Consider the following 24,326-nt stretch of genomic DNA (forward strand, 5'->3'; position numbering starts at 1 on the left):
GACTTGAGGGACAGTTTTCTTTTTCTTCTTCTTTCTTTTTGCTTTATTAGCTCCAGAGATATCAGTGGTACTGGGCACACGCTCACTGGTATCAGCTTCCACATCTTGCTTGCACTCACAGGGCGTTGCTTGCTTTTGCAGCTGTTTGTCTTTGAAAATTTTGGGGCACACATCTTCCATGTGACCTACTTTATGACAGGCCCAGCATACTAAATTCATCTGTGGGTACGGCTCTCCTCCAGGGGCCACATACGAGTCGTCATCATCATCATCATCGTATGGCCTGAAGGGACACTGTTTTTCATGATTATGTACATTACAAAACAAACATTTCACGTCGGCCATTTTAGAAACCCGGCAGGAACAATTTGCTAGCTGCAATTTCACTCCCTTCAGCAACTTGCATACAGCACTTGCTAGCTGCAAATTCACTCACTTCAGCAAAATGCATTAGCTTTACAAACAGCACTTGCTAGATGCAATTTTTTTTTTTTTCTTCTTCAGCAAAACATTTTGGTTTTCTGTTTGGGTTCAGGGTGCTATTGCATCCACACTTCGCACATTCTCTGTGTATGCTAGAAGCACAACTGATATACACAGTGGGACAGACTTCACTCATAGCATCTGTACTTTAGTTCAGCTCGGCGGCCATTTTAAACCCCCGCATTTATTTGCAAACCCACAGACTTTTTAGTGTCGACCCGCATTCTCCACCATATGTGACAAACGCCCCTCTTTTGTAGTGCTGACGTCTGTCTGGGTTCTTCCCGACACAGTCTTCTAGGGTTAATTATACAACAAACAGGATCATGCAAAGTATTATGCTGCTTAACTCAGGCTTCTGCCTGCTTTATTTTCATCCAAGTAAGGTACTGCAGCTTTAACATGTGTAGGTTAGAGGTACTCAGATACTTTCATTCAGCAGTTCACACATTTCAGTGTTACAATATTTCCCACACTGTTATTTCAAGAAATAAAACCAAAATCATATAAGCAAATCCTATCCCTTTCAGGGATCTAACTACACATCAGAATCAGTCTCTCTAACAGCTGCTGGCCAACTAAACTGGTTCCCCAGCTTAAAACAATGCTCTCTCATTTAGGGACACAAGATACAGCACAGTCTTTTAGCAACAGCAGTAACCATTTGATTTGTCTTATCTGTTCGTGGTGTCCAGGCAAATCCTCTGGTACTGTCATACGTGGAGAGGCCGTCAACCTCGATACTGGATGCAGGAGAGTAGCGACACCCCCAGCCCCCAGGCTCCAAGGAGAGAGAGTGAAATGCAAAACCTCTCTGCTCTAAATACCTGTGCATGTGATTAGAAGAGCAGGTGAGGGAGAACTAGAGCCATTGTAAATCTGTGGTCTGGATTTTCCATCCAGCTGCCTGAGGTAATGGGAAGCTGTGGAACGGATCATTTTTAGCTATTCCTGCACTTTCTGCTCTAAAATGGGGCAGAAAGCTGCCTAACATCTTTGGACTATGTCACAATACATACATACATACATACATACATACATACATACATACATACATACATACATACATACATGCTCCATCAAGTGAACTGAATAGCAATTGAAGAAATCTTTGACTGAGTTCCTGAGTTCCACCCATAGTGACGAAACATACATGTAAAAACATCACAGAATGAGAAGTTTCCGCAGGTAATCAGCGTGTTATCTTTTTCACACCTTTGCTTGCACAGTGGCGGTGTTAGATAGGGACACACTCTTTTTGAACCTGCTTGCTGAGTCACGCAGCTCCTGGTACTGGCTATTTCCAAAACTCTTTGGATGGCAATTAATACACAGTTCCTATCCCAGACTGACTCATACCTGAAACACTATAAGTATGAATGCGAAAAGCCTCATATCCATGCGGAAAACCTTTCACTTCTGCAATTAAAGTGGGTAATTAGAGTTGAAATTCCAGCATGTATGGGTTGGGTTCTAAAAATATTAACATACAGTCTTAGCCAGCGCAAAACCCCACTACATTGTATATATTATGTTTGTGTCATTTGGAGTGCTACTGGGTTAGGCACCAAAGTGTATATGACAAGAGACCCAATACTACATCCAATATGACAAAATATTTAGTACATTACTATGTATTTTATCTCTATTCTTTCTATAGATAAGATACCTATTAATGTACTAAATAATTTGTCGTACTGGGTGTAGTATTGGGTGTAGTATTGGGTGTAGTACTGGGTGTAGTATTGGGTGTAGTATTGGGTGTAGTATTGGGTGTAGTATTGGGTGTAGTATTGGGTGTAGTATTGGGTGTAGTACTGGGTGTAGTACTGGGTGTAGTATTGGGTGTAGTATTGGGTGTAGTATTGGGTGTAGTATTGGGTGTAGTATTGGGTGTAGCATTGGGGCCTTTCTGGCTCTTCTAAAAATATTGACTGTTTTGTTTCTGGTTTTACAAAACCTGTGTTTTGGGTTTTCTTCCCAAATGATGGTAAATGCTTTGCGTACCGAGGCATGGAAAAATGCTCCCAACAAGTATAAAATCATGAAAACAATTAGGCAACTAAAATAACATAACTGAAAACCTTTAACGCAGCGTCCAAGCTGCCGTTTTTAAAACAATGTTTTTTCCCCCTTTAAATGCGCATCAATACAATCTGCACAGTGATAAGTAATTAGCTAAGTTGCCGATCGATCCGTTCTCCTGGGATCGATCGGCGAAGATGTGGCTCGGGGGTTTTCTAAATGGCCATCAGTGCAGCAGGAGAGGACCAAAGATGCAACGTTCTGTGGGGAAGATCATGTGAGCAGGCAGTCACTAGATACAATTGGTGCACTGCTAGAGAGAGGGCAGGGCTCAAATAGGGGTGTGCCAGAGACTGTTTCAGAAGAGGAAGGGGGTGTGACTTTGTAAATGGTTGCTATAGAAACTAAAAATGCTTGTTACATTATAATACCTTAAAAATGTCATTTAGAGCTGTTTTAAAAAAAAATGTTACAAGTATTTTCTCATAGTACAGAACCGATTTATTTAAAAAAAAAAACACACCTAGGATATTGCTTGGTCTGCAGCTTTAAAGTATGTAAAAAATATATACGGCGCGAAACCCCCCAAGTTTTTGTCTCCACTGTAGAGACGGACGCTTGTCCTGGTGTGCCGGTTGGTTTTGGAAGGTAAGGTTCTGGTAGGTTCTGATTTCATACACCCACTTTTCCCTATCTTTACTAAACAGGTTGGATCAGTCCTGGTTTCAGACTCTTTCCCCTTTGTATTCTCGGGTTTGAGTTCTTTCTTTCTCAGTACAGTATAAAAAGTAGGACTACATATCCCAATATGCTTATGGCAGAGGTCACCAACTCCAGCCTGGTGTTTTGGCTACGTATAGACAGAGTATTCAAATTTGGGGAATTTTGCCAAGGCCATAGGATAAACAAAGTCTACGTGGCGAACTCCAGTCCTGTTGGGCCACACAAATGTCAGGTTTTCAGGATATCCCTACTTCAACACAGGTGGCTCAATCAGTGGTTGAGTCTTCGACTGGTCAACTCCAGTTCTCAAGGGCCACCAACAGGTTAGGGTTTATGGATATTCCTGCCTCAGTCGACTGAGCCATTGATTGAGCCACCTGTGCTGAAGTTGGAGTATCCTGAAAACCTGACGGGGGGAGGGGGGGTCTTCAGCATTGGCGTTGATCACCCCTAATCTAACTGCAAGGATAGTTAAAACATTGTTGAGGTTGTGAACTAAAGTAGTCCTGTTTTCTTACGTTTTTTTTTCTTCAAGAATAAATGTATAATTAATCTGTAAAATTACAAAGTTCATTATGAGCTTTTCTGTGGGAATCTGCAAAGCATTACACAGGAGTGAAAGAATCCTGATCCAATCCTGTTTATTTCACAGATCGCCTTCCTGTATCACCCGATCACGTCGTTCACAATGAAATCACCCAAATGCTTTCTCATTTGGTGAAACACGTTTTCCAAACGTAATGTCGCTAACCGTTTAATCTCATCTCGTGTATGCATTGGGGAATATGCTGGCACACAATACATTCATTTAATGAACATTATAACTTACAAATGTGTCAGAGGCAGCACATTGAAATAATGTTACAAACCCCATCAGGACAGGGAAGGGGTTAACGTGACTTTCAAACTTGTCAGGTGCACACACCCTGAAATGAAGTCCAACTGAAAATACAAAAAGCCGCACTGCCACATTGGGCGAAGTCTGAGGAGTGTGTGTGATAAAGTCACAGAATAAAAAAACCCCTTGTTGACTTGCTGATGCACAAGGATAAGAGGTCCCTCCTGGGTGGCAGTCACAAGAGACTCAATACGAACCAAGAAAGCATCTGGGTTGTTTCTCTCTGGACCTCTTGGGTTGTTTCTCTCTGGACCTCTTGACGACATGTTCCCGTCCTTTTTCAAGATCTTGGCCGTTCTAGGAAGCCTTCCAGGTAGGGGCAAAAACTGAAATGAACTGGAAAGCTGTGGGCACATTAGCTCTGCAATTGATAGCCGGGGAAGAAATGGGTGAATCGTTTAGAACAGAGGTCCTCAAACATTCCCTTCTCCTGGACCAATTATACGGAGGACAACCATACATAATAAGTAGAGTCCAACAATATACTATTAAATCCAGAGAATAAATATATATATATATATATATATATACACACACACACACACACACAAATTAGGAAGAGATGAGAACTCTCGAAAGCTTGTCCTATGACATAAATTGTTAGTCCAAATAATAAAGGTATCACCTAATACAGAAGAACTAATTTATTCTGTATATATATATACACACACACACACACACACACACACACACACACACACACACACACACACACACACACACACACACACACACACACGCAGTAAGGGACCAGACTCTGAAAAGCAGAATGTTACAAACAAACCATTAGCACACATCTGCTGCAGATGAGAGATGCCTGAAGTGAATTTTAAGGGACCGCCACCAAAGTCACTTGGGACTAGTGAAGGTCCAGGGACCCCAGACTGAGGACCCTTGGTTTAGAAAGTAGGAGAGATATGTGTCGCACCATTAACGCAGCTGATACAGTGTACAAATGTGACCACATTCCCGGTGACCTTAGTTTGCCAGGAAAGCCGGACAGAGGCAAACTGTGTTCATGGGGACAGCTGCAGTTTCAGACAATAAAGCTGCCGTGGTCCTCCCGTGGTCTTCCCGTGGTCCTCCCGTGGATGCACCATCCCCAGAGCCAAGCACAATATATTCCTTACCGTGCCCCTGGGGGAATCAGCTCGGCTTTGCCATTAGAAATAAGAAAACTTGACATTGCTCAATTGCAAATTGAAAATAATATATTCCATGTATTTATTTTCCCTTCTCTGCTCTACGTTTAATCACAACTCTGATATTGGATTTTTGAACTCCTGTTCTAGCTGAGAGAGAGGCCATTCCAGTCTCTCCCCGTTGTCCCCTTGTATTTATCTCTCCCTTTCCACCCCTTGTGTTTCTTTCTTGCCTTTGTCTCCTTTATGTCTGCCTGTCTCCTGTTTAATCCCTTGGGAGCCTTGCATGGACCTCTTCTGCTTTGGCCAGACCCCAGGCAGCCACATATATGGCCTAATAGTATGAGATTATGAAAGAAAGTCAATAACCATCTTATTAAAGTTCAGGGGTCTTCTCTGCAATCACTGTTCCTTGGGGTTTACGTTTCCAGGTATCTCATTGGCACTGTCTCTTGTTTTTAGGCTTGGTCCACTCGTTGCAGGTGACAATTCCAAATCCAGTTATCAATGTAACTGCAGGACACAATGCCACACTTTACTGCACATATTCTCCCATTGGGACCATCACAAACAGCCTCTTTATACAGTGGAGTATTTTTGAGGCTCAGTCTCAGCAATTTAAAACTGTGAGTATTATTGATACTACCCTATTCTTGCCTTTACCCCATTGCTCTTGCTATTTGCCATTATTGGTTATCCATCACAGACTTGGAGCAGCGTTTGTTGCCATCCTGCTGTTAGTGGCTGTGTTAAAATTCTCCTCACCAGTGGTGTTGACTTATTGAAAGCAGGTGGGCTACTTATATGTCCGCTTTTAAGTGACAGAGTAGGTAGTCCTTAAAGACAATGACAAATGTGGCATTCCAACCCCGGTCTAGGAAATTAAGCCGCCAGCCATTTCGATGCGAAGGTAAGCCCTTACCTTACCCTAAAACCCCTAACCTTAACCCCTTACCCATAAATCCCTAAACAGACACCATAAACTAAAACCCCTAACCTTAACCCCTTACCCATAAATCCCTAAACAGACACCATAACCTAAAACCCCTAACCTTAACCCCTTACCCATAAATCCCTAAACAGACCCCACTACCTAAAACCCCTAACCTTAACCCCTTACCCATAAATCCCTAAACAGACCCCATAACCTAAAACCCCTAATCTTAACCCCTTACCCATAAATCCCTAAACAGACCCCATAACCTAAAACCCCTAACCTTAACCCCTTACCCATAAATCCCTAAACAGACACCATAATCTAAAACCACTAACATTACCCCCTTACCCTCAATCCCCTGATTGGACCCTTTACCCTAAACCCCCTAACCTCAGCAGCAGCAGGATGGCTCCAGGAGATATCCATTTCTGGGATATCCCACCCCGTGTACCAATGATGAAAGTAACACAGTATCTTCCGTCTTTCGCTGGATTCTTACTGGGTGAGAAGTGTGATGGTGTTGGATGGTCAAAAAGGTTAATTCCCCATTGTGTTTATAACAGGAATACAACAGAAACCTTCTAATTATGTGTATGTAATACATCATTTAAATTGCTACTGTACAAAGATATCTGTATAGTGTAGATTTTCTCAGATGGAAACAAATGAAGGAATTTCATAAGAATACATTTTTTTTTGGTAGCGATTGAACACATTTTTGATACATTATTTCTAAAGAAGAAAAATAAATATAAGAAACAGTTGTTTACTTTTCACTTTACTTTGAGGAAAGATGGTCTCACACTAGTTATTTTAGGGAGAAGGATTGGCTCAGTGAGTAAAGACACTGACTCTGATAACAACAACCCTGAGTTTGTTTATTTTTGTATTTATAAAATCTTTTACCCTGATGTATTATATTGAGAGTTACCTCTCGTTTTCACGTATGTCCTGGGCACAGAGTTAAGATGACAAATAATACATGGTTACAAATACATATTTACATAAGTGAGCAGGGTTATACATTATATACAAGACATAGCATGCACAGTTAGAGATAATATATATTATAGGCGTATGTAACAGTTACAGACCAGATTAAACTTGTGAGACAGCTTTAGTTTTGAAAGAATTTAGACTGGTGGCGGCTGTGAGAGTCTCCGGTAGACTGTTCCAGTTGTGGGGTGCATGGTAAGAGAAGGAGGAGCGGCCGGATACTTTGCTGAACCTTGGAACCATGAACAGTCTTTTGGAGTCTGATCTCAGGTGATAGGTGCTGCATGTGGTAGGGGTGAGGAGCTTGTTCAGATAGGCGGGTAGCATGCCCAGAAAGTATTTGAAGGCGAGACAGGTGAGATGAACTTTGCGCCTAGACTCAAGTGATGACCAATCTAGTTCTTTGAGCATTTCGCAGTGATGTGTGCTGTAGTTGCATTGGAGAACAAAATGGCATATTGAATTGTAGAGGATATGAAGTTTGCTAAGGTGGGTTTGAGGTGCCGAGCCGTATACTATGTCCCCATAGTCGATAATTGACATTAGCATCTGCTGTGCGATAAGATTTCTGACCAGCAGATTTAGGGAGGATTTGTTCCTGTAAAGTACCCCTAGTTTGGCATAGGTTTTGGATGTCAGGGTATCAATGTGCATCCCAAATGTTAAATGGGAGTCAAACCATATGCCCAAGTATTTAAAACTAGTGACAGGAGTTAGGGTGGTGTTAGCGTTGGTTCTGATCTGGAGCTCAGTCACTGGAAGCCTTGGTTTGAAGCAGGGGAGCCTATTTCTACTCCCAGTCTCCGCTCCATGTGGGCAAATCACTTTATCTCCCTGTGCCTCGGGCACCAAACACTGATTATAATGTCCTCTGGGCAGGGACTGTGTCTGTAAAAAAATCATACCGTATGCTCTCCGTACCGCGCCCTATACAGTAATTGTGAAGCACTTTGAGTGCAGAGGAAGTGGCCTTTGCTTTAATAGTGAGTGGAAAGGGCTACAACGTGTGCACATAGTATGAGTTTATGTTTCCATACATACATGACCTAAAACAATGGGAAATCAGAGACGATTTAACCCATTCACTGCCCTGATGTGTTTCAGGCCTCGCTACAGTAAATCACCATATCCTGGAGGTTTTATGAAAAAACGGTTCCACTTTCATTTTGCTCTGCCTCAATTATTCTTCCTTCTACATAACATTGTAATGTTCTATTTTGCTTTCTTTGCGATGTGGATATCTCCATTGCAATGGGGTGCACACGCTTTCTTAAGTTTTTATGAACAATGTATTATAATCCCCTCCATTAAAAGCTGGTAAAATCCCAGTGAAAAACAGCACATTCCATAGAAATAGTATTTGCTTAATTTCTTAAATCTGGTACAATTATGCACTAGCGCTGAATCAGTTTGCCAGTAGAAAACCTGTGACAAATAACCGCTTGCTGTATGAATACATTGCTACATAAATAGCTCTCAGCATTATTACCACAAGCGGAATCTCTGGAGCATGATCTTTGTAATAAAGCAATGGGAAACTCTCTCATTAAGACGTTACTGAACTATTGTATTTTTAATGGAAGCCTGTTGGACTTAAAAATTGGATGGAGGATTCACTAAGCATGGGCCTGCATTATGGACCTACAGTATGGCCACTTGAGTAGATGGACCCCAAGATCCTTGATGTAGCGTTTGGAGTCTGCTCCTGCTAGTTTCATACTAATTGCTTAGCTAAGGGGCACAGTGGTTAGGACTTTAGACTTAGTAGTTACATACATGTTTAAATACTATTTTGTCTGAAAAGCTTGATATTGGTCGTTGAATGCCCCAAATAAATTGAGTTGTGATATGATGTGTATGGACCATTCTGCAGCAAAGGAATATTTCGGACATACACGTCTCACTGTTAAACGAAGGCTGATTATACACTTCTGGAAGAAAAATGTAAAGAGAATTGGGAACAGAGGGCAAATGCACAAAATTCTGAAGATGATCTGTCACCAGAAAACATGAAGATTTTATCCAAAAAGAATGAAAAACGATACCAAAAAACTCAAGTTAATCATATACTATAACAAGTGAAACACATTTCATCCAAACAATAAATTAACATTTCTATAATACGTGGACAATGAATGTGGCTTTAAACGCCCTCAGATCCTTTCTGTTCCAAAACAGCATTCCCCGTGCTCCTTCAACCCAGGGACAGGGAGTGGCTCAGTGAGCAAAGACACTGACTGGCACTGAGTTTGAAGCACTTGGAACCTGTTTCAATTTCCGGTGTCGAAGGTGCTCCTTGTGACCTTGGGCAAGTCACTTTATCTCAATGTGCCCCAGGCACCAAAAACATACATTGTAAGCTCCACGGGGCAGGGACCTGTGCCTGCAAAATGTCTTTGCAAAGCGCTGTGTAAAACTAGCAGCGCTATAAAAGAACATATTATTATTATTATCAATATTCAGCATGGAGGAAAGTTCAGCGAATCAGTGTCTAAAGATGAAGCTTGGCCGAGATGCACGAGGAAGGTGTAACTGGAGAGCCCAGGTAACGAAAATAACCCCAGAACAGTGCCAAGTCATGCTCAGTCTCGCTATAACGTGCAGCATGCTCACTCTTGAGATTAGCATTGTGCTTTGCGCACAAGAAGTACTCTGCCGTACGGATAAGGACGTTGGATAAGGCGCAGAATAAAATGCATCGCGGTATTCTATAATGTACAACACAACCTGTAATAAAGGCTCCTGAAATTTACAGTAATCGTTCTGAAAAAGAGGAATATCATTTATTTATAAAAAAAAATTAAAAGGAAAAAAAGTACGTTGAGATTTATCTCATTCTTCTCACTTCTCATTATCAAGTATGTCCTGAGTACAGTGGCAACATCACAATTGACAGTTAGAAGACGGGAAACATTAGTTTGCAAGATGCAGAATGTACTTCCTAAGTGTGCAGATCAGAGAGAAATTGGTTATGCAGATGTTCTTGTTTCTATTCTCTCCAGCGCCCGCACACACCTGGCAAATACCACATCAGGCAGACATTTAAAACAGAAGGTTACTGTGCTCTAAATAGATATCATGATAGCCTAAACACACAATACCCCCTGTAAGATCAAAACCCGGACCCACCACACCATATATACTTATGTCAAAGAGGTTACTGGGTGTGTGACAACGTATAAACAAAATACACAGAGCCCCAAAGCTATATCCAACAGGACAAACCATATACTGTACTGAAGTTAAATAGTTATCTGTTTTTCTCTTAGTTACATTCGTTGGCCCAAGCATTGTAAGCTTGCAGACCACGTCACGTGTGCAAATCCTAACACTATCTCTATACACAGTATGCAGCACTGTGCTGTACATAGACTATGCCTGGAACCAGTCTCTTTCCAAGAGAAGGAACAGACTAATGTTGGAGTCTGAGGCACAGGGAGCGGAAGCCTCAGTTAGCTAACGCAGGGGGGGTTAAGTAGAGTTACTGCTCACTGAATTGGGGATAGGGGCGCAGAGCTGATAATTGGCCCCCTGATGTCCGTGGACCCACTGGCTCCTGAGCAATAAAAGGGCGTTGTCCACCGGATACGAATACTTGCCCGCGGGGTCAGGGCTTGCCCGCGGGGTCAGGGCTTGCCCGCGGGGTCAGGGCTTGCCCGCGGGGTTCAGGGCTTGCTCCTGCTTTCTACAGGAAACTAAGAGGGGACTCCAGATTAACTCTGAGGGACCCCCAGTTCACAAATCATTTTTTAGTGGGGGGTGCGGGGGTTGCTGCTTTAACTGCATCAAAGGCAGGAGCGAAATGATTAGGTCACCTCTCAGAAGGGGAGAAGCCACTTCAGTGCGACACTCATTGGCCGGGATGGCAGTTACCGCCAGATTGGGCGCGATGTTCTGCATCACGGTTTCATGCCTCGGCCTTTAACTGGATTTAATATCTATTATTAGCGGTAGAATTATAACCAATGCAATGAATCACATTAATACAATGGCCTTCATAGGGTCCTTGTTCATATTTGTCCCGGTGTCCCACCTGAGTGGGAATATGGGATGGCCAGTGTGCTGACCAGAGTGCTGACCAGAGTGCTGACCAGTGTGCTGACCAGTGTGCGACAGTAAACCGTTTGTGGCCCATGGTTTTTACATTCAATCGCAATGTCACCAAAGTTCACTTTGCATCCCTATACTTTCCGTGTACATAAGAAAACATTGATATGTGAAAAGTGGAAAATAAGATGAATTATTGAATTTCACCAAGAGTATTGCGAAAATGGCAAAATGTTGCAAACGGGGAGAGGGGGGGGGGTGAATATCCTCAACTGTTGTTACGAGTGTCACCAAATGGTTATCCATAAAAAAGGATATTGAAATGTGGTGATTTTTGATAGTTTTGTTTTTTAATGAACAAATGACAGAATTTCCCCAATTTCATATTAGTCCTGGAATATTGAGTGTGTTTCTGCTGCAGGCAGCTGTTTTGTGTATGCAGGTTTCAGTGTTGCGCCTGCGCATCTTTACAGTACATTGTGGTTACTGTGGTTACATTGTGGTTAATGCTACATTGTCTGTTACTCTCGCACTGACAGATGCTGGGTATGGAATACTAGCTCTGCATCTGTACTCCAGCATGGAGGCCCTCATTCCAGCAATCCTTATCATCTTGTTACTAACTGACCAATGCAGTCGGGTGTTGCTGGGTTTGCAATAACAACGCCTTCCAGATAACATTAATGAAAGGTTTTCATTTCTGTCACTAAGGAAAGGGTCAGAACGCTGTTTGTTTTTCAGGTTAATTACTTACGGGAGATGAAGCCAATTGAAGACGTTTCCCATTCTCTAATTGGCTAGAAACTATATCTTAATAAAATAAAACGGGCAGCCTCCTGCCGCTTACATTTCTCTAAATCTTTTATTTTTCACTAACACAAGGACCTTATTGTATTGGATCTATACTTGAACAATCATGAATGTCATTTTTGACGTGCAGAATAAATACATGGTGTATAATAATTATTTTAGCTTTAAAATTAAGAGTATAGTTACAGTTATATGTAACGCTTTCATTTGCTTTTTGACATTCGCTGTATAGTTCTTGAATTTCTATCAATATTAAAGCAACTGGAGTAAATTATTGACAAATTGTCTTGAAACCATAGTATTTACCTGTGTAAGTTCTCGAATGTATCAGTGTTTAAAGTGGCTATTCTAAAAAGTGGGTGTTTTAAAGATGGCTGCTTGTTTGCTAGATCAACATGTTACATTGATCCTCCTGATGGTGGTTTGTGGTCTGATATTAATTTTCAAATACTTTGTCATAGCTTTAAAACTCTACCTTTGAGGGCTTGTAAAGTTTCAATCCCTCCGTATTGGTTTTTATTTTATTCTGAACAATTAAGCTTACACTTAGAAATCACTACTTCATTAAAAGAAAAAAGTGGACTTCTGGACTACTAACAACTTCTGCTATCTGAGAGAAGGTTTACATGTACCAAGAAGTGACCTAGAAGTATTCCAGCTGCCAATGGCCATCTTGTTCTATCCCAGGTTGCATGTGACTGAGAAGATAAGCTTGGAGCTCAGTGAGGTCACCTTTCCTCTATCAAACGTGGTAGAATTGGGAGAATTGCACTTTTTTTTAAAGGTTTTATATCACACACTGAGTATTTTTGGAAGGGATGGGCAGTGTAAAGATGGTTGACCCCCCCATGACTTGTCTTCTAGGTGTACTATTTCCAGCAGGGACAGCCCAACAGCGAAGGGAACTTTCTGAACAGAGTCACTGCTTCCATAACCCCAGGAAACGCCACCATCACCATCTCCAACATGCAGCCGCAGGAATCCGGGTTCTACAGCTGTGAAGTGCTGAACCCCCCCGAGGCCCCGAGCCAGGGCAAGATCCAGCTGACTGTGCTAGGTATTGCTGTTTATATCCATCCCTTTAATGCAGCATTCGCAGAAATCCTCGGCTATGCCCTTCACCAATAAACAGCCGTTTCTCCCTTGGGTGCAGACGGCATTTGGGTACGATGGAGGTGGTTACAGGCAGCAAGACCAACCCGTGTGAGCCAACATCTACGGGGGCAGAATGTTTCTCGTTCAATATGGTGTGAAGCTGCTTTCCCCGGGCTGGAGAGGAACGCTTCTCCAACGTGAGGAAGCTGTTTCCCAGCATATTGAATTAGGGCCACAGCAAGACAATTATTATGAGACATGAGCCTATATTCACTAACGCGTGTTAAGCTTTAGAACGTCTTCACTCCCAGTCATTTGAATAGTACCTAGGGTGTGCTAAAGGGTAGCACCGTGTAGTGAATATGGGCCATAGGACGTTGAGCCGGTGCTATATATATAACCGCCGCTCCTGAAAGCTGTCTGTGTTTAACGTGGCACGATGCCTGCTTCTATCTCACTATTATAGTAGCAATTGCCTGGTACTAACTGTGCGATTTGTTTGCATTGCTGGGTAGAAACAGATGAAACGCGATAAATACGATGGAAAATTAAAGCGCCCAGGCATTAAAAAAAAACAAACACCTTTCGAAAATGAGTTTCTGCTACGATAAATGACACAGGCCAGGATCCGCGCTACCAATGGCAGATACCGCCACTTCGGGCGCCAAAGCTCAGATTGCGCTTGGATGAGTCCCGGCGATAATGAGAGAAGATTTCATGGCTATCTCTTCCTTACACTGTTTCTACAACTGCTGCAGTCGAGAACTGATTTCCCGTTATCAGTATATCATTTTATTGTCCTATGCACTAGAACCATATTGCAAGTATTTACGGCAGTGGTAAGGGGCTTTTTACAGCCACAATATGTCAGTGTAATTTTTAATGTCGCATGCATATTATCGGCTAATTACCTATTCAAATACATTGTCAATATTAATATGTGTCCAATGCAGTAAACTGCTGAAAGCTTTCATAGTGAATATAATATGTGTCCAATCAGCCCATCTCACTGATGGGGTTATTAATTAAACTGTAGTAGTGCTAATAATCAGGACACTATTACACGGAAACTCCCATTGATCCGCACTAATGCAGTTTTATTATTAACATTATATTAGTAGACCGTAACTTTATCTGAGAGGATAAGGAGAAGATATTGTTTATTCTGCTAAAACTATTTGTAGTCTGCATGGAAACCAGCTCAGTTCTGCCTGGTGTCGTAAACAGGAGGAGTTGCCTTATGGACACCCTACGGCAGGCTTTGGGCCTATATCAAATATCCCTGTAATTAATTCCTTTGTGGGAATACACCGTAAATTGCTGAAACCAGCTCTGAGCGGCCAGTCCCTGAGGCTACTTCTCAGCTACATAATGATACAAGTCATGCCCTTTAATAATGCAAGTCTGAAGTCCCTCATTTGTGTCTGTCTTGTAGTTGCCCCTTCGGTTCCACACTGCAGGATACGGGGAGCGGTGGAAACCGGCCACTACATATCACTGAAATGCTTCTCTGAAGAGGGGATGCCGCGACCCCAGTACACATGGAACAGAGTGGTGAATGGCGTACTGAAGCCAACCCCTCCACAGATGGGTGAGTGTGGCAGCCTGGGCTACAGTGTAACAAAGCTCAAGATTTTCAGCCTGGGGTACAGTGTAACACAGCTCAACATTCTGAGACTGGGCTACAGTGTAACACAGCTCAACATTCTGAGACTGGGCTACAAAGTAACACAGCTCAACATTCTGATACTGGAGTACAGTGTAACACAGCTCAACATTCTGAGACTGGGGTACAGTGTAACACAGCTCAACATTCTGATACTGGAGTACAGTGTAACACAGCTCAACTTTCTCAGCCTGGGGTACAGTGTTACACAGCTCAACATTCTGAGACTGGGGTACAGTGTAACACAGCTCAACATTCTGAGACTGGGGTACAGTGTAACACAGCTCAACATTCTGATACTGGAGTACAGTGTAACACAGCTCAACTTTCTCAGCCTGGGGTACAGTGTTACACAGCTCAACATTCTGATACTGGAGTACAGTGTTACACAGCTCAACATTCTCAGCCTGGGGAACAGTGTTACACAGCTCAACATTCTGATACTGGGGTACAGTGTAACAAAGCTCAACATTTTCAGCCTGGGGTACAGTGTAACAAAGCTCAACATTCTGAGCCTGGGTTACAGTGTAACAAAGCTCAACATTTTCAGCCTGGGGTACAGTGTAACAAAGCTCAACATTCTGAGACTGGGGTACAGTGTAATAAAGCTCAACATTCTGAGACTGGGGTACAGTGTAACACAGCTCAACATTCTGAGACTGGGGTACAGTGTAACACAGCTCAACATTCTGAGACTGGGGTACAGTGTAACACAGCTCAACATTCTGAGACTGGGGTACAGTGTAACACAGCTCAACATTCTGAGACTGGGCTACAAAGTAACACAGCTCAACATTCTGATACTGGAGTACAGTGTAACACAGCTCAACATTCTCAGCCTGGGGTACAGGGTAACACAGCTCAACATTCTGATACTGGAGTACAATGTAACACAGCTCAACATTCTCAGCCTGGGGTACAGTGTTACACAGCTCAACATTCTGATACTGGAGTACAGTGTTACACATCTCAACATTCTCAGCCTGGGGAACAGTGTTACACAGCTCAACATTCTGATACTGGGGTACAGTGTAACAAAGCTCAACATTTTCAGCCTGGGGTACAGTGTAACAAAGCTCAACATTCTGAGCCTGGGTTACAGTGTAACAAAGCTCAACATTTTCAGCCTGGGGTACAGTGTAACAAAGCTCAACATTCTGAGACTGGGGTACAGTGTAATAAAGCTCAACATTCTGAGACTGGGGTACAGTGTAACACAGCTCAACATTCTGAGACTGGGGTACAGTGTAACACAGCTCAACATTCTGAGACTGGGGTACAGTGTAACACAGCTCAACATTCTGAGCATGGGGTACAGTGTAACACAGCTCAACATTCTGAGACTGGGGTACAGTGTAACACAGCTCAACATTCTGAGCCTGGGGTACAGTGTAACAGCTCAACATTCTGAGACTGGGGTACAGTGTAACAGCTCAACATTCTGAGACTGGGGTACAGTGTAACAGCTCAACATTCTGAGACTGGGGTACAGTGTAACAGCTCAACATTCTGAGACTGGGGTACAGTGTAACAGCTCAACATTCTGAGACTGGGGTACAGTGTAACAGCTCAACATTCTGAGGCTTCAGGGCGGTAAATCACTTCATTGCAAAGGACAGAGATCTTACCCTGCATTAGTCTGAAGAAAGCGTCCCATGTTTAGTGGGGACATTATCAGCCCTGGTGCAAACCTGTTCCAATACTGGTCAGAAAAATTGCATGTGATTTATCAAAGAAAAAACATTAAACAAATGTTTCAAAAGTATATCTGTATCAGGGAGTCCTTTCTTTGATACATAGCCCGTATACTGTGTATGTGTTTAATATTGCACACAGTGGATGAAGGTTCATATTTTGCAGTCTTCTGCAATGAGATATCTTTCGGCACTACAAGTCACCTTTACAAGACATTCATTAAAATGCCACAATGTATCTTATGACACATAACACTGCTTAGTAAGTGTGTGCCTAAATCTCCCCGCTTCAAATCATCTTGGGGGAAAATAGAACCAGATTTACCAAAGAAAAAAGAAATCTGCTTTCAGTATTTTTTGTATAAGCGGATTTCCCGCCTGAAGACTTCGGTAAATAATCACTACTTTTCCAGACCTCTCAAGTCTCTTCTTCAATATGTCTTGTAAGGACTTAAAAGGTCACTGGAAATATGTAGAACTCACACATTGGTCCATAGAGAAATATAATAAAGAATCTAGTTTTTCTCTTGACCGATTAACTGTGTAAGGTGATTTAGCTTTTTTTCCTTGGACTATCCAACAAAATGTTGTAATGAGAAACTCACACACTGCATCGGTATAACCCCCTCTGATTTCCACAGATTACCGGAGGGGTACTCTCATCATAGGCAATATGACAGATTTTGCTGATGGTCACTACAGGTGCACAGCCAGCAACAGCCTAGGGAATGCCTCCTGTGAGATAGACCTACATACAGGAGGTAAGTCTGTACTCTCGTGGAGGTCAGATCTGCTGTGATGTGTGTGTGTGTGTGTGTGTGTGTGTGTGTGTGTGTATGTATGTATATATATATATATATATATATATATATATATAGGTAACAGAGCAGATGGCACACAAATACAGATGAGGACAGGTGCTTAGTCCCATATGAATGAATACAATCAAAGGCTCCTTACCAGGCAGACCAGAGAATCCAGGGAATCCAAAGCAGGCACAGCAAGGAAGAGACAGCACACTTGTTAGCAAAAAGAATTGTATTAGTGAAGCAGGCACAAAACACCAAAGTTTCGGTCCTAGAAACAGGACCTTTTCTAGGACCGAAACTTTGGTGTTTTGTGCCTGCTTCACTAATACAATTATTTTTGCTAACAAGTGTGCTGTCTCTTCCTTGCTGTGCCTGCTTTGGATTCCCTGGATTCTCTGGTCTGCCTGGTAAGGAGCCTTTGATTATATATATATATATATATATATATATATATATATATATATATATATATATATATATATATAAAATCAGGGGTGACTGTGGCACTCAAACAAATAAATAGACATTACTTAGCAGGGTGCGTGTGGAAGGGCGAAGATCACCACACCAGCTGAATAGGGGTGCGTAGAACAGAGAAATCCACCGCGCTCCTCACAAGATTATGAATAGAAATTTAGTTTCATCCTTCACCACACAAAAAGTCAATAAATGGGTGATGTTTTGGACCAAAACGTTCTTTGTCAAGCTCCTAAAACATTGTAATCTCCACTGTTTTGGCGCAACATTTTGCCTCTGATCTCCCTATATAAAGCCAGTGGAGATCCCATTGTTTTAGGAGCTTGACAAAGAACTTCTTTATTGACTTCTTTAAACGTCGCCTATTTATTGACTTTTTCGTATGCTGAAGGATTAAACGGAATTTCTATTCATAATCTTGTAAGGAGTGCGGTGGATTTTACGCACGCATGCACCGTATGTATGAAACAAAATATACTATTAAAATCAATAGGATGTTTTTCTCTGATATATCTCGTGCTGGTTTTTTTTTGCCTTGATACATAGATCCCCAAATATTTTTAAACCTTATTGTCTCTGTTGGAGTTCCGTTTGGGTTTGACCTTATATAGCAAATGATCTACAAACCCAATGCTAACGAACATCCTGTAAAATCGATACGTTTTACTAAATTACACTGCAAAGTCCAAAGGCAGAGACGCTGTGATTTTAAAATACTATCCCTCGAGAAAGCGTAGTGGCGAAACGTGCGTCGGGAGACCTGATGACGTCACACTGTAAGCAGTCCCAGTGAGATCAGCTGTGAGACCGGGAAGCTCTGACCACAGCTCTGTCCGAAATATGGTTTGCCCCTGACGTTTAGAAATACTTGAGATTAGCGGTGAAACAGTTTGGCAGCTATATCTTTATTAAGGCGCTCTGATAAATCTCCCATTAGAGTTTTATTTTGTACAGTATTACGCACTCTATCTTTTCACGCGAATTATCCCTATGCTCAGATCCAGCCGAAACAAGCTGGGAGCAGGTCTAATAACCATCTATTGCGTGATAGGGAAACAACATACAGGTCACACAAGCCGCTTGTATATTTTGGCAAAACGCTTGGATATTATGCATTTTCAAGAGCTCCAGCTGGGAGCTTTATATTTCAGCAAACATTTGAACATCAGGTAGTTATATACTTACCTCAGTAGGGACCCAATTACACCTCGGAACCTATACAAAACATCATGTTTGTCTGTAATACTCTGCAGGATATTGCACAATGTCTTATGACTCAATAAGTCATCAAATGTGTTCTTAACCAAGCAATTAACCATACCAATTAGTCTTGCCCACCTACTGTAGTGGAAGACTTTTTACATTGGTATACTCACTCTTTGAACATAAGAGTGGAGCAGTGCTTGCATCTATATTACTATCAGTAATTATAATTAGATATTGAGGGGAGTATTATTAATACACCCATGATGCCAGAGTAACACATGATTTACAGTACAACCTACTCAGGCTAAGGAACATCTTGAGTTATGATAAACAGAGGAATATTAACATTTTCAATTCAGTGTAATTACGCCAATCACTTCAATGAGTCCACTATTGTAAGATTTTGAATACGTGACCTTTAAACGTTCTCTTTATAAGAATGTGTTTCTTGCTCAAGCGGCATTTGCATCAGGCATTTATGGAAGAATCGATTGAGCTATGGGGGGGAGGATCCATGCTTCTAAATGGGAGCTTCCCCCCCCCCCAAAGTGGAAGTGGTACTCAGAGACTAAGCTTTGCTACATCTGTATAATCACATGGAAACCATTTTTTCTGCAGCAGGAGAAGGAGGGATCATTGCAGCAGGAGTTATTGGGGCCGTGCTGGTGGCAACTATCATATTTGCCATTGTCTGGTTTCTCATTGCAAAGAAGAAGAGTAAAAAGGAAAAGTTACCAGCCAGCGAGATGAAGTAAGATGTTCACCTTTATTCCTTTGGTTTTAACTTTCCTAAGGGATCACAGTGCTACAATGCATCAAGAATGTCCCCAGAATGTTGTATGTGTGCAGTGTGTCACATGCTGTGATATGTAGGGGGCTGGGGCAAGGTGTAGTGGTCTGTATAATAGGCGCAATTAACACAAGCCAGTCCTGTTACTCAGTGCTGTCGTATCACTAGGGGAAGAAGGAGAGAGGAAAGGAGAGGGTTTTTTAGTCTTGAACCAAATGATTGCGGAATACCAGCATGCTGCAGCCATCTTATCATCACCAGTGACCCCACAATATTAGGGTGTTGTTTACCTACTGATTCCGAGGGGAAATAAAGTAGAGACGCCACTCCTAAAGTGACGGAGCTGTTTTTTTAATGATAATTTATAGGATTAAGTTCATTATTTTACCCCATCGTTGGGTTTACAACAAAGTCAGGGTGTGCCAACTCTTATAGGCAAAGTAGAAAAGAATACTTGCCCTGCCCTCCTGCTGTTCCAGAGATGGTTTATTTTTTACATTTTCTGAGGTGCATAGCTTCTCTGTGGCGGGATTCCCCAACCGCCACCAAATATCCACAGGAGGGCACCTGAGGAAGGGTCCCCGAAACGTTGTGCCATCACTTGTCTCTTTGATATCTAATAAATGGCCAGAAGATGATCTAAGGATCCTTTAAAAAAGAAGAGTGCAGCTATTTCCCCTTCAATTTCTTCTGCAACTCTTATAGGCCTCACCATAATTATATTCTGTCACTGATGTTCCGTTCATTGACTTTCAGAAGCAAAAGTACCCAACGGGTAGTCGGAAACCCAACTCCTTCTGCGGTAGATACCAGTCTAACATAGCCGAATCTTTTATGTCTGGCGGAAATATGTGTATTTATGTATACTGTATATTTATCTTCAAACAGAACGACGACTCCGTCGGGAGGTAACTCGGCGTACGCAGCGGTGTCCGAGGAGAGGAATGATCCAGCTAGCGAAGGCATGGTAGCCTTTCATCCCGAGATCAGAGAGTACCGTGACCAGGCCGAGAATGTGGCCTCCGCCCATGGAGAAGCGGAAGAGCCGCCTGTGTAAACCTTCCGCGCTCCTCCGAGCTCTGCAGCTTTCTTAATACCAGAGTGTAGGCTCACTTCTAAGTGAGGAGCCTGGAAGGCCCAAAGGGCAGGAAGTCAAGGTCCTCCGACACTGAAAGGGGTAAATACTTGTGTTCTCACGGAGGTGAAGACTCATTTTCTTTTTTTATACTTATATTTGTGTCACTTTTGTGTTTGCTTTAAAAAAAAATATATATATATACGGTATATATATTTTAACAAATGTGGAAGACAGCAGAATAATCTTATGTCACAAACTATTTCATATACCCAACATCTTAAACGCTATCACTGCGCGATAAGGTAATACATTAGGACAGGGGTGACTAACCCCAGTCCTCAAGGGCAACCAAATGGGTCAGGTTTTAAGGATAGCTCATCGTTGACTGAGCCACTTGTGCTGAAGCAGGGATATCCTCCAAACCTGACCTGTTGGCGGCCCTTAAGGACTGGAGTTGGCCACCCCTGGAATAGTTGAATACATAGGAGGGTCCTTCTACTGTTCTCCAACCTTAAAATAAGTCCATCTCGGTGGATAATAGTAATAATCTCCAGGACATATTACCTGTACGTGGCCCTTGGGGACTGGGGCTGGCCACCTCTGCACGAGGACATTCACCATGTATGCATTCCAGATGTTATAGGCATTTGGGGCCGGTCATGGCATTAACTGTAAAGTAATGCATTCTCCTTCCAAGCGGGAAAAAAAGGCAGCACTCCAGAGGACTAATACGGAATTTATTTACAGTGAAATCGGATCGACGTTGATCTGATTTTGTTCAGGAAAATATCCTTACAGAAGACACACAAACACCGGAGTAATTCTTCAGCGGGATTTACTATATAGTAATATATACCCAGCGGTATACTCACATGTCCAAATAATAATATTGCAAAGGTATATATTCTGCCTCTTACCGGGGCGTAGCATACATTTGATACCATTGGATTGGATAGAGCAGTACATCTGTGATGCATGCTAGGGTCTGATAGGAGGATAGAATCTGCGCCTTGTAATAGAAATAGAAACGTGTGCAAAAATGTGTTTGTGTTCGTTCTGGAATGGCTACAGTAGGAGCTGGGTGAAGGCCGTCTGCAGAAAAACTGTGAACAACACTTTTGATGCCAAGTCTGGGTGCAAAAATTTAAAGGAATAAAAATATGAACAAAGAAACAGCAAAATGAAGATTTTTGTACTCATCATTGTTAAAGGGACAGTCACACAAATAATTTAAATTTCACTTTAAATAAATTCAATATTAGTCCACTGGAGTGCTGCCATTTTTTCCTGCTTGGAAGCAGAATACGCTGCTTTAGAGATGGCGCCGTTTGGCGCCCGAGGCCGCTCCAAACAAGGGGTCACAGGGGTGGACCGTTTTTTTTCTAAATCTATTATGACATTTACTGTAACATCTGGATTTCAGAGAATTGTTCATATAAAGTGCATCCATTTTTGGAGATTTAAATATGAAAAAAGTTTAAAAATGTATATTCTGCACATAGTACAAAGCATAACCACAGTCACCTAGAGTTTTTGTTACAAGTGTCTTGTACAGTTGTCTTTGTTACAGCTTTTCTAAGGCGGAGATTATACCCAAGTGCTGCAAGGCGGCATTCTGTGGCGTCAACCTGCGCTGCCGCCGAGCAGCATCTTGATTATACCAGGGAGCGAGAGCAGAGGAGGCGCGGAGGCGTGGCCGTGAGTGGTTCGCCCTCATTGGCTCAACCGCTCACATGACACGGCCGTCGCAAGAAAAAAAACAAAATCCTCTGTCTCTTCCCCAGCTGTACGCATTGCAATACGGTCGCAACGCGACCGTCGCCAGCGGTATGAGCAGTTCCATAGGATTTGTTTTGGCGCTCCACATGACGCCACACGCATTTTTGGGTATAATCAAGGCCTAACACAAGAAAACACTGCTGTATGATTTTTTTAATTCACATAAAATGATTAACTCTCTCTGGTTCAATCTCTTAGCCTATGCATCATTTAGTGTGTATTGATGATTACTTTACATGGAACTGAATAAATATTTCTAGAAGATATACTTACTGCTCCTTTAGAATTAAACGTTTTCCTAAGAATATACTGTTCCTTCTGGTTCTTTAACACAAGACTAAAACCAACGCTGCAAACGTTGTGCTGAAGAGATCAGGCAGGGCCGACTTGCTGCAAATGTCATCACGGATGGGAAATGGGACTTGTTATTTAAAGGAGCAATCCAAGACGGATAGAATTGAAGCAGGGAGTCTCCTGAGCTGAACCCCCTTAATTTCAGCTCCGTGGACCCCCTGCTTCCGGAGATACTTACCTCTGCAGTAGGTGCCGGTAGCTGCTCTGGCTCAGAAAGCAGGGCTTCCAAGTTTGAAGCTCCCGTGTCCCGCGGGCCAATAGGAAGCCGCACCGATGATGTCACGGCTTCCTATTGGCCAGCAAATATCTGAAGAGCGAACATATTGTGAACCCTGGTAGCCGAGGAGAGCAGCTACTGAACCAGCACCTAACTCGCAGGTATCTCTTGAAGCAGGGGGTCCCCGGAGCTGAAATGAATGGGGTTCAGCCCCAGAGACCCCCTGCTTCAACCATATATATATATATATTTAAAACAATCTGCCATTAGGATTCCCTCTTTAAGAGATGATGGCATATTGTCCCAGAACAGTTCCTGCATAATCCTATATCCCACTCAATTATCAGCACTACAGGTCACACCAGGGGAGCGCAAACTTTTTCCTCTGCGCCCCCCCCCCCCCACTCGTGCCCTACCCTCCTTACCTTGTGTCCGGTGTTTCTGATGTCACATCTTCATGCGACGCCACATCGCCAGGAGCCGCCGAAGACAAGGTAACGGAACTTACAGAGGCCTTGCGCGCTCCCCTGGCATTTAATTTAAATGCCTTGGGGAAGAGAGCGGGGCCTCTGTAAGCGCCAGGCCACCCCCTGAAAACTAGTGCCCCCCCCCAATTTTCACCCCCCTGGGTTAGACAACTAGGGGGAAATCACAATCGCACGGCAATTATAAATACAGACTTCGTTTCAATTGGAGTTTCTGTGTTAGTGTCCCCATCGGCATTATCAGATTAGTTAGCCCCACGGAATACTTTGCACCTGGAACGGTAAAAGATCATCCAACATCACACACGGCAAACTTTGAGAACATCTCAGTCACAAACATGGATTATTCAATGTAAAAGGCTCATTCTGCTGCACATCCAGGAATGGGGTATATATGATTCAATGCAGCTAATGTGGCCAAGGATACTACACCGGTGAAACCAGCATCAGCCTGTATGCACACAATAACACACCATGAAGAAGGCAGATACTGCGCACACACACACACACACACACACACACACACACACAATAACACACCATGAAGAAGGCAGATACTGCGCACACACACACAATAACACACCATGAAGAAGGCAGATACTGCGCACACACACA

At 42.6% G+C, this 24,326-nt stretch overlaps 1 protein-coding gene across 1 annotated transcript; it reads left to right on the top strand.

The window, feature by feature from the left end:
* Positions 1 to 4,207: 4,207 nt before the first annotated feature.
* On the top strand, positions 4,208 to 22,962 carry LOC142467569 (V-set and immunoglobulin domain-containing protein 1-like). Its single transcript, XM_075573446.1, has 7 exons — positions 4,208 to 4,442; positions 5,734 to 5,897; positions 12,926 to 13,118; positions 14,592 to 14,747; positions 17,158 to 17,277; positions 19,627 to 19,759; positions 20,687 to 22,962. The coding sequence occupies exons 1-7, from the start codon at positions 4,394 to 4,396 to the stop codon at positions 20,853 to 20,855; spliced, it is 984 nt and encodes a 327-aa protein (XP_075429561.1). The 5' UTR covers positions 4,208 to 4,393; the 3' UTR covers positions 20,856 to 22,962.
* Positions 22,963 to 24,326: the final 1,364 nt, after the last annotated feature.

The sequence above is a fragment of the Ascaphus truei genome, chromosome 16, assembly GCF_040206685.1.
Source record: "Ascaphus truei isolate aAscTru1 chromosome 16, aAscTru1.hap1, whole genome shotgun sequence".
Lineage (NCBI taxonomy): Eukaryota > Metazoa > Chordata > Amphibia > Anura > Ascaphidae > Ascaphus > Ascaphus truei.